The 14,743-nt window shown below is 42.5% G+C and overlaps 1 protein-coding gene across 1 annotated transcript in view; it reads right to left on the bottom strand.

Annotated features, from left to right (window-relative positions):
* The window catches only part of pkp3b (plakophilin 3b), a 33,507-nt gene extending 26,428 nt beyond the window's left edge, over positions 1 to 7,079 (bottom strand). The window contains exon 1 of the mRNA XM_024295688.2: positions 6,747 to 7,079. Coding sequence (XP_024151456.2) covers positions 6,747 to 7,053 — 307 coding nt within the window. The 5' untranslated portion in view covers positions 7,054 to 7,079. The remainder of the gene's footprint in view (positions 1 to 6,746) is intronic.
* Between the last annotated feature and the right edge of the window lie 7,664 nt (positions 7,080 to 14,743).

Below are 14,743 nucleotides of genomic sequence, written 5' to 3'. Positions count from 1 at the left end.
GGGGGGGGGGGGGGGGTTCAACTCCTCTCAAGGAATTGGGTTCAGGAGGACAAACTGTCCATGGAGGTAAGCTTGACCATCTCTAGCCGGTACCGCCCAGCCTCCTTCCTACTAAAGATTGGACTCCCAAGATACCCGACCTCACACAGCACCAGCTCTTTGTGGTTAGGGTTTGCCGGTAGTGGACCCTAAGTCAAGGTCATTGTCAACTAAGTCCAGTCAGGTTCTGCTCGGTCAATCCTCCCTTAGGAGGTCTCCAGGGCTGGGACCCAGGGGACATAAGTTCAAGTGAACTACCTTAGTAATCTTTTCACACTTTAGCTCCAGCGTTTACATTATTTTGATTCTTAAAACGTTTAAACAATTAATTCCAACGGATTTTGAACCAAAAAATACAGAAAAATTAAACCAAAGGGTTTTTTTTTGGATAAAATCTTCCACCAGAAGCATCACATCTGATTTTCTCTTTTGCTTGTTTCTTGAAGAGAGGCGTTGCACACCACTCCAGGTTCGGTCTGTTTTGTTAGGAGTGATGTGATGAAAGACGACTGCATGCAGCACAACATCCTGGCTCCCTGGCGGGACAAAAGGAGACCTCGGTCAGGCAGGGCGGGGCTGCTGGTAGCGAGAAGAAGGAACCTTTTCCTCTCCAACATTTCCTCAAGAAAAGGCCGAGTGTCGTGGTCCGTCCATGTGGGTCATCCGGCCTGCTACGTCAACTCTGCGCCAAACCCTGATGCATGAACATCTGTTTGTGCTTATCGTGTGTAAACGTATCTTCCACACCCCCCCAGTCAGGAATGGTTGAAGTCATGGTTGGAATTTCCATGGAGACGAATGAAAACAGGAAATGAGCAGGAAGTAACACACTAACAGGTTCTCAAAGCGCACAGACATGGATGTGTGCAGAAGGTCAGAGAGAAATTACCTCCTATTGTGAAGTAACCAGGACCCAAAGCCTTTGGATGGGGGGGGGGGACTGAAGCATGAATCTTTTTATTCTCCAAAATGACACAAACCTGTGACTCCGCCCCTCTGAAGATCTCAGTTAAAGTTAGAAAAGATATTTTTACCCACAATCCCATAAATGGATGTTCTTCATTCCTCTGCTACTATCAACCATTCAAACTCTCCCATTGACAGTAACCGCACACATGCTAATGACCAAAGTGTTAGCTTTAGCCGAGGTCACAGATGTAGAGGAGAGAAACCAGCACAACGAAAGCTAGAATTTAAATAAAAATACAGCTGAATAACATTCAACAACCGGCCAACAAAACCCAGAACTACTGCAGTGTTGTCATATGCGCCCCAACAAAGTCAAGGCCCGGGGGCCGGATATGATTGTTATTAACGGCCCGATGTTATCTTGTGCTGGTAACATAATTCAACACATTCTCATTCCCAAATCATCACATGTTGACGTTTGGTTAAGGACCCCCCCGTCTCATAAATTGACGTTTTGGGCGTCCCCAAATCGTCGTTTTTAACGTCCACTTAAATCAAGGCTAACCAAACTCGGGGCCAAAAGCCGGTACTGGTCCGGCTCTAGGACGTCGACCGCACTGGCATCCTAACCCCAACCTTAACCCGGTACGGGACAGTCGGTACCAGGTGCGGACCAGGCTAAGGTTAGGGTACCGGTCCTAACCGCGTCCCAAGGTTCGGACCGAATTAAAAAGTTACGTTTTTAAAGTTTTAAAATGTAGTTTTAATAAATGTTTATCCTGTTCGACCCATGACCTAAGGTGAGTTTTGGATTTTGGCCTCTTGTGGGATTGAGTTTGACACTCCTGCAAAAATAGAACTGGTTCTGGTTCTGAGGACACCAGAGGAACCAACCCAACAAACCAAACCACACAGCTGTTGGAGCCAGAGTGTTGGTGTGTCCATCTCTTCTCTGAGGTCGGATCATTCTACATCCACTGAAAGGGTTAACAGTGTAACGAACCAGCTAGTGGTGACCCGGTGAACTGACCTGGTTCCAAGCACTTTTATTACATGAAGAAAGAGGGAAAAAGTTGAGACTTGGCTGAAAACTGACTCTAAAGCCTTTTTCTACTGAGCGGTCCGGTCGTTTTTTTTGAGTGTTTCCATTATAAAATAGATCCATTAAGATAGATCAGAGGTCTGCAACCTTTAACAGTCAAAGAGCCACTCTGGAGGATTTTTTACCAACAACATCCCAGTAGGAGCCACAAAGTCTTATTGTACCCTTTAGAAAAACTCTGATTTGTACTTATCCTATTTTTACTATTATGATAAATACACATACTTATGTTTTTTCAAACATAAATGAAATACAAACATAGAGAGAAAATAGCCTTTATTCAAAATATGAATTAGTTTCTGATTATTTAAAGGTCTACATGACTTTCTTTCTACATAAAGACATCCTGGACCACATAAAATCATCTCAATGCAGGATATGTCGCAGTAGGTATTTTAATGTGAGTAGCCATGAAAAATAAACTCTCACAAAACCACCGTTTATGGTGCATCTCAACCAGAAATTCATAAATCAAAATAAAAAATAAATAAACCAGAGCAAATGAAGTGACTCTTATGTGTTTTATAATCAATATCCTTGATTTTTTTTATTCAAAAATGGAAAGTTCACCTTAAATATGATAAATTTTAAACTTAAAATATTGCATTTTTCTTCAACCACAGAGCCATAATGGAGGGGATTAAGAGTTGTAGGTTGCAGACCCCTGAGCTAGACCGAACCAGACCACTCTCAGGCCCCGGTTGGTTATAGATCCGTAGGAAAATGAAACAGGTTAGCACAGAGCTACTGTTTTCTCTCAAACATGAAATACTTTGTAGATTTGAAGCAGCAAAAGCCGAGCAGGAAAAAATGACCTCTATTGTTACTGTTCTTAGAGGGTGGCGAGGGCGGCGGGCTGGGGGCGTCTGCAGGTCATACAACGCCACTCACAGGTTTAATTAAATCTGTCCTAGTTCCATTTTTATGATTCTTTAGAACAGAGGTGTCAAAGTCAAACACACAAGGAGCCAAAATCCAAAACACACCTCAAGTCGTGGGCCGAACAGGATAAACATTTATTAAACACTCTAAAACTACATTTATAAAACTTTTTAAACGTAACTGTTCACATAATTATGAAGTAGATATACAGCATTACCTGCGTTAATACTAGTGTGAATGCTGTAAGAAGAATTTGGCTGCTGAAGATGCTAAAATTGATAGTGAAAACATTGAAGCTGTTAGCTGAAAACGCTGAAACTGATAGTCAGCTAAAATATTAGTGAAATGCCAAATTAGTCTAAAAAAAAAATAAAAAACTTAGGTTAGCCAAAACAGCTAGCATGTAGCTGAAATATTTGCTGAACTCCAAAACAGCCTAAAAAATCTTATAAATAGTCCAAAAAGCTGCAGAATGTCAATTTTTAAAACTTTAAAACTCTAATTTTTGAACATAATTTTGAATGACAAAAAGACAGGAATATTATTCCAGAATAAATCAATTTAAACCTTAAATAACTGTCAATATTTTACTCTCCATAAACATATATTTTGTCAAAATTATACAAGTTAGAAATGAGCCCAAGATAACATCGGGTCTTTAATAACAATAAAACAAAATGATCTGGAGGGCCGGATAGAATTACCTGGAGGGCCGGATCCGGCCCCCGGGCCGTGACTTTGCCACATGTGCTTTAGAGAAACTAACATTTCATTCTTGAGCATCAAACCATGGTGACGCTCACCTGGGGACAGGTGTGCCGTGGATCGGTTCTCAGTCATGTTGAGTCTCTGAAACAAAATGAGGGATTTTGGGAATTCTCTGCGAGTTTCCCACGAGTTTCCCCCTTTTGGCCGGACAACAGACTCCAACGCTGCTACTTTGTGTAGATTTGGATGGGATTGTCCTTGAGAGTCCAAACAAAGCTCCAGTTCGTGGAGAAGAATTCCTCGCCGAGAGCTTCGGCTTCAGGCGTCGGAGGAGATAAAGCGTTTATCTGTGGCTGCTGCAGATGTGCTGGAAACAACCCAACCTCCCAGAGATGCATCTTTAGTCAGATCTGGAGCTGCGTTCACAGTAAATCAGCAAGTTTCCCAATCCAGTCTCAGCTCTGCCAGGAACCCCCCACTCACACCCCCATGTGTAAAACAGCTTTAAGGTTCAGTTTGAGCTGAAAGATTTTCCTGATTCATCTGGATTCTGATTGAGAGATCACGGTGAGAAACGTCCGTCATGAAGGTTTGAACAAACGACAGAAACAAGCAAATCAAACGACGTCAGAGAGATAATCCAGTTAAAAATAGAGACGTTTACTTTGATTACTCTGTCAGACGAGAAACTCTCTGCTTCTTCACAACAAGAGAAAATAACAGAAACTTCCGAATGAAGAAACACTTGAGCACAGAGCTGTGTGTCTGTGGGAGGATGATTTACTAAAGCTGTCATGGAGAACGGGCGCCAAAGTTTAACCCGGATTTAGCTTGAACTGATGGAATGGAGAGCAGAGAATAAACTCCAGGAAAACAAAGTTCTGCAGCACAGGCGGTAAATGGAAATGCTTCAGCTAACGTGACGAATGTTCAACGTCCGACACGCCTTTAATAACAGACATTAGAGTCCTGGAGGGCCAAACATCGACTGTATCTGAAACCTGGACTGAGAGAGTGTGACATCATCATTAGAAAAGGGTTTACTTCCAGCTCCAACACAATGAAGTCACTTCAGTCGCCATTTTTATGCAACACGGTCGCCGCCATGCTGGAGCCAGCGGTCAGTCTGCGGTGATTGACCCGGGTGGTTCTGAGTCATCGTTTCTATGGCAACCACTCTCACCAATCAGGAGTGAGCTTATTGGAAAGCCACACCCCTACCACTTTAAAGTATGCTAAAAGAAATCTGTCAATCAAATGTTCTGGACATGGAAGTCATCAGGCTCCACCTACTTTCATCGAGGCACCTGATTAGTCCGTTTATAACTTGAAATACAGAAAAAATATGAAAAATATGAAGGATTTTCAAGACGATGTTATGAAGAAGTATCAGAGCAATAATGGTTAATCTGACTAATAAACTGACAGTAGCAGCTGTTGATTTCTCTATTCTAGTCGATTGGATTTTGGCTCCAGCGAGTGTACCCCTTCTTCACCCAACAGTAGCTGGGATAGGCTCCAGCAACCCTGAAAGGGATTCAGAAAACTGTCTTTAAAATGTCTCCTATAAAAATGTTTCATGATCTGTAAAAAGCAGACAGAAGGTTCTGAAGTGACGCGGCGAGTCCTGAACCTGTATGTGAGGAGTTCAGGGTGAGAGCATGTTGTCTGAAGCCCGTCATGACGTGACGTCACAACAGATCTGGACCAGACCGAGGCTGAAGGACGGGAACGCAACCTCAGCTGAATTTCAAACAGAGACTCCACCCCTCACGCATGTCACCATGGCAACTATAGGGTTGGTGAAGATTTAAAACTCTTGATCTAAAGACGTCCTCTTCACCAACCGTTGTTAAAGTTTTACAAACTGGTGCTGCTGGACCATGAAGAACTTTGACCGACCTCCAGGAGAACTTACTGAGGTTCTTTGAGAGAGATGGAAAGAAACGCTCTTTCATCTGTTGAACAACAGAGAACAACAGGATGAAAGCATCTCCAGCTCAACAAAACTGTCATTACTCGCAGGATGTGGGCGGAGCCGGTTATCCCGCTTGTTGCCATGGAAAAAAGAAACTTTGATGTGGGAGACGAGAAAACCAGAACTCGTGTTTATCAGCTGCAGACATGAAGACCGACGAGAGGATCTGTGGATTATCAGCTTCATGCTAAACCAACACGACTGCTGCTGGTCGCTCCGTCAGGATCTTCAGACGCAAGAACTACCGCAATATTATGGGATGCCCATAGGTAAAAGCGGGAAATTTGACCCCATAATAAGGAGAAAAAAACATTTGTTTGAACAGAATTTCCCACCGCTGTTGACCTTTGACCTCGGTAAGAGGCCGCCATCTTGAACTTTCCAAATAAAACTCCTTTAATAAACGTATTGAAGCTCCTGTGAGATTCCGATGTGTCGCCTCGTAGCTCCTTGAGGATCGTTGGGAATCTACTTTGGAAAGAATGTTGGATTTATATCCCAAAAAGGCGTTCCCGTGATGTTCGTACTTTTTTAAGATCAGAATATTGTAACACATGAATCCCTGGCTCAAGCTGAATAAAACATACAACATATTAGGAATGTGGGCGTGGTTAACACAGAATCTATGTTCCCATGGAAACTCAAAAGTTTCCTTTTGCTGATTCTTTTGAATATTCCACAGATTTGTTGTCAGATTTCTGCTCAGCTGGAGGTCAGGTCAAACGGGGTGAAAGGCTTTAATTTATACTTTTCTATGTTGGTTGAAAAGATTGGAAAGTAAAAGTTTGTGTGATTCTAAATAACAAAAGTAGAATAAAACCTCAAAGTGGCTCCTCTTCTCTCCTATAATTTGATTTTTCCCTAAACTAGAGGAGTGTCGCTTCTTTTCTGCATCTTCATTCCATGAACTCAAAAAAATCTTCTTTAATCAAGTTTTACAATTTTAGATGAAAGTTTTTCTGAATTAAAACAGTCCATTAGCTGAGGAACTCCCAGCAGCTCCATCACAGGGAATGTTCTCCAGAACTGGAGCGGGTTCGGCCCCACAGACCATGAATTCACGCCTCCAGCTGCTGAGAGCGCGCGGACGGTTCCGCGTGACCCGGTCCGGTCCGGGCAGCGACTCACCTCCCGCTCCCAGCTGAGAGTCGTCCAGTCTGGGCAGGGAGGGGGACTTCCTCTCCGCCAGGCGCATCCGGACCTGCTCCTGGACCCGCCGGACCTTGGCCATGGGGTCCGCGGACGGGCCGTCGGCCGGCAGCGCGTAGGCGGTCCGGGACGAGTTGGGCTGCAGGGCGGACCGGAAGCAGCTGTCCGCCACGGCCGCGTTCATGCTGGCGGGGAGCGAGGGGCGGCTGACCGGGAGAAGCGCGGACGTCGGTCCGCTGAGCAGCTCCGTGCACGGAGGAATGAGCCCCGCGAGCTGCCCGGACATCAGAGGGCGGGGCCAGAGGGAGGGAGGGAGGGGCTAGAATCCACCTGCTGCCAGGACAACCAGCTGTTCCAGCAGCAGGGGGCGCTCACCTGAACCATCCCGCCATGATTTCCTGATGTTTCATAGAAAACATGAAACTTTATTAAAAAAGTAAAACTTTATACCAACAAAACTTTATGACTCTTTAACATGAGGTTCCGTTTGTAAATCTGCAAAGTAAAAATTTAAAATAAATATTTGAGGATATTTAATGAGATTTAGGAGGAAAAAAACAGGTCTCATTTTTCAAATTGATATTTTCACCTTTTAAATTTATAAATGTTGCATTTGCGAACTAAATATTTTGTTAGCAAGGTAAATATATAATTTAAAGCTAATTATTTATTACTTAGGTTAAAAAATGTAGCAATTAAGAAAAGCTTTTTATTTTTTTACATTAAAAAATATAATTTTTTAATCACACTAAACTCTTAGGTTGAGTAAACCATCAACTCAAAATCAAAATTTGATGAAAACGAATAACATGAAATGTAACAAATTACAGAATTTGGTTAATTGATCCAATGTTTCCTGTTTTACGGTGTAGAAAACTACACAAGTTTTCTGATTTTTGACTAAAAAATACTTCATTCTAATTAGAGAATGTTTTAAAAACAGACCAAACTGAAATTATTCCTTATCGATAATTATTTTTTTCAAATTCAACATTTTAAAGCAACGCACAACGAGATACAGGAAACTGACAGTCAGTCAGACATTTAGCGGATCACCATGAAACTATTCTGTTCATAGGGATTTTTTTCAGTTAATTTACTTAAAAGCATTATCACTACAGCGGAGCTACAGCGGAGCTCGCTATAGCGGAACTTGCTAGCTTGCTACAGCAAAGCTCGCTAGCTCGATACAAAGGAGCTTGCTAGCTAACTACAGTGGAGCTCGCTAGCATGCTACACCTTCCCACGGGCGGCTGGCTAGCATAGCGAGCTAACCCACAAAGTGCTCACTTAAGCCAGTGTGGGCAAACACATGTGGGGTCACCATGGAAACTGTAACCCCTCTAAACCCGTTTAGGGGCCACATTTTCTGTCTACTTTTAAACCAAATGGGGTCCAGTTGGCCTTGCTGCCGTGGTTCTGGTCTCACATAAGTTCTATCAGTATAGAATATTTGTTCAGTACTCTTTTATTATTTTTACACTTGTACTTTTTTAACCACACGCATTAGCATTAATCTAACTCGTTGAGTCTGGATACTCCACCAACGTGGCTCATGGATCACGAGATTCCATCAGTGGATCCGTCTGGATAACATCGGCCTTCAGTACATCTCTGTACGTTTCTGCTCGTTCCTCCAGGACTGTTGCTGTAACTTGATGAAAAGGTTCTGATCCGTTTTTTCATCATTTTACCAGATGTGGGTTTCTCAGAGGACGAGCGGGTGAGTGGGTGTGGTTTCCTTAAAAATGACACAAACAAAGACTGATGATGAGAAGAAGACATAAAAGTCTTCATTCTGATCAGAGGATCTGATCCGCCGGTTTACAGTTTCCATTCTGAAGCTGCAGAAGACGACGGCGGAGAAGAAAAGGAGCTTTTCCTGTTGGTGGAGCGATTGTTTCAGGGTGCAGGAATGTGGAAATAACTTCTCCCAGAGCTGACAGGAGAGGCTGTTTTTGGGGAGGTGGGGGGCTCAGGGAGGGGCTCTGCAGCTTGTCCGTCAGGAGCTGCTTATCTGAAGCTGACATCATCTCACTCTGACTTTAATGAAGCTGGAATTTTAAAAACGACTTTTGGGACGATGTGAGAGAAACGGCAGAAGGAACGTGAGAGCGTTTCTGCCACCAGAAGGAGGACATTCCTGGAAGCAGACCGAGGGTCACTGAGAGACTCCAACAAGAGCCTTTCAACAATAAAGTGGAGGACATGTGAGAGCAGCAGAGGGTCCCCCCCCCCCTCACAGTCTTTGTGTGGGGGCGACAGCCGCTAAAGCTTCCAGGAGAAATACGACCAAAACAGCAGCAGCTCCAGGAGGCCGACTGTAAATGTTCTGGATTAAGAACGTTTTATCGCCGTCACAGAGACAGTTTCCCACGCCGACGGCTTCTTCTGGACTCTCTTGAAGATTCTTTAGTTTGCAATTTAGCATTTTATATGGAGCTAAATTAAGGCCAATATTATTTAAAAACCAAAATAAAACAAATTAAAAAAAATATTGGTGTTTGGCCAAAAAAAAAAAAAAAGTTAAATGTCCAAAACTTTTTGCTATTTTTAAATAAACTTAATTATTTTCAGCTCCAAATGTTCATTTTTTTAGGTTTAAAAACTCAAAATTTCAATTTGAAAACTTTTTTTCCAGTTTCCATTTAGCCATTAGACTGCAGGAGATAACGCAGCACCAGGACTGATTAACCTTCTTGTTAGCCCCGCCCCAACGAACCACAACGGGGTCAAAATTTTAAATTGAAATTTTCAGATTAAAACAAAATGTTAAACTGAAAAATCTGAACTTTGATAAAGATGAGGTGTTGCATCAACCAATCAGAGACAGTTTTAGGCGTATGACGTGTCAACACATTCTCACATTCCATTTGTGCCCAAAACAGGTTTTTGCGTCCACCGTCTATATCCCTGATTGAACTCAACCTTCCCATCTCAGGGTGGACACTCCACCACGAGGCCACTGAGCTGGAGTAAGAATGGTTCATATTATTGAGTTCTCAGTGCTTCTGTTTGGTGCAGTGTGATTCACATGTTGTTTCTCTTACTCACTCCCCTCCAGAGGAGCGATTCCAGGTGGATCATCTATGCTGTGTTCTTGGTCGTGGACCTCGCCCCTGGCTTGTCTTGCATTCCCCAGCTGTCCCTCAGTTCTTTCTGGATGAAGCCCATCTGCTAGACTATTTAAACATGTAGTTGTAGTCAGATAAGCTCGTTCGTCTTTAGCAGGCCTGGTAAATCTCCTGGTGGTCCTGGGAGAGGATCTCTCCTTCATGTGGACATCTCTGAGGTTTCTTCTTTTCTCCTGGAATCACGTTTCCTTTAGGAGTTTTTCCGTACTGATAACGAGGATCTAAGGGCCGGAATAACCAGTTAGTCTGTCTAGTTTAGTTTACAACCAGCTGTTGTTTATATTTCATGACCAACTTTCTCTTTTTGTACAATTACTGTATCTAACTAAAGAAAAGAAGTCTGGGGATTTTGGTTTCCTGGAGCCAGCGGTTACTTCCTGTTTAGAACACTAGGGGGAGGAGTCACTCAGTCCTGTTGTCATACACAGTCAATGGGAGTAACTCGGCACAAATGATGTATTACTATCACTTATTCCTTAAGGAGAGTTAAGGTTGAGTCAGAACATCAGGATTTAAAGTCTTATTCTGTTACACGTTTTGTCGCTCATTAGATGAGCAGCTGATTTTATGACTCAAACTTAGTGCTGTACAGCATTAGGATACGAAGGAACTTTGAGTAATAGTTCACTCCTGACATGGTTAGTAAATAGTGAATTACAGCTGACTTTATACCTAAATCATAGAAAGCTGTGAGACTTTGACAGATTTAAAAAAAAAGGCAAAAACTATTATTTTTTTCTTATTTATTTTGCTTTTTACTGGAAGTTTTAGATCATAATGATCTAAATTACTGATCTGCTATAAGTTTCATGGATCCAAACTCTCATTTCTGTATTGTGTCTGTATTGTGTTGATCTTCAGTTTTTTTGGTTCTTTTATTTCTGTTTTCATTTTTTCCTTTTAAAGTAAATTCTATATTTTTATTCTGGTTTTTGCTCCAGTTGTTCTTCCTGTGTTTTAACTGTAGCAGACATAAAACCTTTAAGTAAATGTGAAACTACTTCCATGTCTGTGTAAACACTCATAGGCAGACCTGTCATGTGACACATTACAGGTCTAAAACTCTGGGATTACTTTTGATCAAGAAGGAATCTGTCGAGTAACAAATACAAAGCTGTCAGATTAACAGTTGGAAGATCCGGGCAGATGTTATGAATCAGTTCTGTGCTTTGACCTCTGACCTCTCACTCCTCATCTAGAGAAACAGATTTTTCAGAAGCTTTTCCGTCCAGACGCCTCTGGAAGGAGTGAGGAGATAAGCCGAGCTCCTGGGAGGAGAGTTGGGATGGACCCCCCCCATGACCCTCCAGGGTGGGGCCTGCGGTTCTCTGATTGGCCACGTCCTCCTGCAGTTTATTTCACTGTCATATTAAAGCTGAAGAGCTGCCAGAGCTGCTCTGTTTGGGATTCTTCAGCCTGAACTGCTGACCTGCAGGAATGTATGGAAACCTGGAACGGACAAAATTACAGTAGAATGACAACACAATTTTTTAAAGTTTCTCATATGAAACATACTTTTTTTTGGACTGATATTGTTAAAGTAACATAGACATATATCCCTTTAAAACTAAATAAATGTTTGTTTTTGTTGTTTTTATATACGTTTATATGGTTCATACATGTCACTTAGTGGGCGGAGTTAACCCAACAAACAATTAAAATATTCAAACTCTAGATACAAACATCAATACTCAGATTTATGATGAAAAATAAATAATTAAAAGGTTGTTTTTTTTCTAATGAAAGACACTTTTCATCACAATTTAAATATAGTGATTTCATCATTAATTGATTAATAATTTCATTCTATTTTTACTTTAATTGTGAAACAAACAAGTGGGGTATTTACCAGGGCTGGGTTGATAAAATTGATTAATCAATTTGAAATTTATCTAAGCTTACAAGATCAATAATCGATTAATAAAAGTAGACATCTATCAAACCCGTAAAGCTAATTCCCGCTAGCTTGATGCTAACGTATAATGGGATCTCCCAAAGGACGGCTAATGCTAACGCTCAGTCGACCTACACTGATGACTAAATGAACGTCTTCATAAACTCTCAGGCAGGAATTTTATAAACTCTTTTAAGGAAATATTTTTTTATTAACCATTTGTGATCTAAATATCGTTTCTTGTTCATACTTTCTTCTTCTTCTGGAATAAGGTTTAATGCTGTAGGGCGACCGCCACCTAGTGGCCAAACTGAAATTAATAATCTCATTATTTCACTAATACATTTTACAGAATGTGAACTGGATCAGATTAATATAAATACATTCAAAGTATATAGTAGATTATTGATGTATTTCTGAAGAAAATTTGCATAAATGTGTAAACTCAAATTTTAATTGAAGAATCGAAAGAATAAAAAAAAATCAGAATCGAAATGATTCAAGCTCTTGTGAATTGAATCGAATTTGAGAAATTCTAATTGATACCCAGCCCCGGTATTTACTTAATTTGGTGTTTGATCAATTAAAATCCGGTTTACTGTCAGTAGATGGAAACAGAATAAAAGTTTCTGTGCTGACTTTACCATTTGGGGTTTCAGCGTGAATGAACACCGGCGGTGATGCTCTCCTGATGTTTGAGCAGGTCTGAGACGCCTCCACCCGCCCGTGACTCTGAAGGCCCGGCCCGGTTCCACCCCGGTGCTGCAGGGATGGTTCTCATTAGACGGGAGGAGAGGAATTCTGAGCATCTGGGGCTGAACCTTCAGCCATAAATCACGGAGACAGCCAGAGAGAGATCCAACATGTGGCAGCTCTCAGAGAGAATGGCACGAAAAGATGAGACTCAAGTCCTGAGAACCGAGTCTTCCTCCGAGTCAGATGGAGGTCAAGCGTGCGTTTTCGGGGTCACCGACCCACAGTTCCTCTGAAGCTCATCTGCAGTTACTGGAAGCGTCAATTATGGTGGGAGCCCTCAGAGTGAAGGCCTGGAGCCACGGTACAACCCTCATCGGCTCCAAACTCCACCAAAACTGAGTCCCACAGAGCTCAGGCCAAAGCCATGACTCCGCCCCTTAAGCCACGTTGTCACGGTAACGGAGACAACACCGGGTCTGCGGCGCTGCTGGGAGAGACCACACAACAGCACATTTGTCACAAGTAAACAAACGGACCCGACCTCTAACCTTCGCGGAGAGCGCCATCTTGAGTCTCAGTGTGGAATCACAGCGTCGGTTTGTCGTTGGCCAAGTTAACTCTTTATCACCGGAGCTCCAGTGTTTATGTTTTTGATTTGCTGCAACTTTTCATCCATTAACACGATAATTCCAGTAGATTGTGAAGGAGAAAAGCGGCTCAACAGCTTTATGACCGATTGGACAACACGTCCAGAATAATCTCCAACCAAACACCACCAAGTAAATTCAGTCCATCTATCAAAACAGACATCACATTTACATTTTGAATTAACTCATCCAGTTGATCCAAACTCCGCCCTTTTGAAGTCTTATGCTGCTAGACACTGATTTGCATGGTGAAGGCGGCCAGTTTCAATGTTAAGTCAATGACATGGATGTGACCTGAAGTCTTGAGGCACAAGTTGAGCGACCGGTGTGCAGGTCTGGCAGCAGTGCAACTTGGGCACCGCGGAGCAACTTGAGTGTCGCAAAATACCCAGGGTTCAAATATCTAAACTTTGCCAGGTCGCATCTGCCAATCAGGAATTCAGCTTTGGGAACGTAACGTTTTCAGTGACTGAATCAGCAGGTAGAAAATTAATATAATAGGAGCATTTTTGTCCTGGACTTCTATCCATATCCTTAACCCGTTGGAGCTGCAGGGTTGCAGCTCTCATCATTTGGTGAAGGCGGGATACACTCTGGAGTCTAGACGGATCTCCAGCTTTCGAGTTCACCCGATCGATATGCCGTCAGACAGAGAGCTACTGCGGGGTTCGGAGGCTGCCGGCTCGGGCTTCATCCAGGCATTTTTTTTTTTTTAATAAAACCAAAAAGGTCTGCTAATTTCACTTTGTCACCCTGTTACACTCCGGTCTAAGGGCTTGTAAAGGATGTAACATAAAGGTAGAACAGAGAACAACCTAAATATATCAACGACTCAAAAACTCTCACAAACAAACCCAGGCTGAAAGTAAGCTGGGATTTCCAAAAAGACTAAATACAAGGACCAAAGCCTGTGACAACAGCCAATCACAAATGAATGCTCTGCTGCTGCCAGCTGTGTGCCAATGTTTTTGTAGAACTCTTCACAATAAATAAACCTGATTTCTCAACATCATCTGCTCATACATTCTAAGAGAGATATCCACAGACATCGTTCCATGTAGCGATCACGCTAAAAACATTAGCTCGTAGCTCCTCCCACACAGTGAGCAGCCAAAGAGGGGGGGGCACACGAAGTTGTGAGCGCAGCATCACAACCTTTTTTCTCCAAAATGTCTTTCTCATCATTTTAAAGAAACTTTGAGATTCTGTCAAACGAGCTGGAAAGTTTCATCTACAATTTCAACACAAATTTGTTGTATCAAAACGTGACAAACTTTGTGTGAACCTGTGTCCTGATGTGACCCCAGAAACTTCGTTTTTACAGAGGATCGCTCTACAGACTGAGTTCATGACCGCGTCTTGAGGACGAGGTCAAAGACCTTCAACTATCTGCAGCTCAGTGAACTGAAAACACGCATTTGTCCTTCAGTGGCCTCATCTGAACCTTGGGGCAGATTTTATTTATTCATTTATTTAGTCAAAGCAAAGCTCCACCTCATCTGGTCTCTGCAGACCTGAACCAGGTGTCAGAGATGGGCGGGGCTACCTCCAGGTTCAGATCAAAGTCTCCAGACTGAGCTTTCCTGCTGCTGTTTGCTTTGGCGT

The sequence above is a fragment of the Oryzias melastigma genome, linkage group LG3 (assembly GCF_002922805.2).
Source record: "Oryzias melastigma strain HK-1 linkage group LG3, ASM292280v2, whole genome shotgun sequence".
Taxonomy (NCBI): Eukaryota; Metazoa; Chordata; class Actinopteri; order Beloniformes; family Adrianichthyidae; genus Oryzias; species Oryzias melastigma.
The sequence above is the reverse complement of the archived record's forward strand: the minus strand, read 5'-3'. Positions and strand labels throughout refer to the sequence as shown.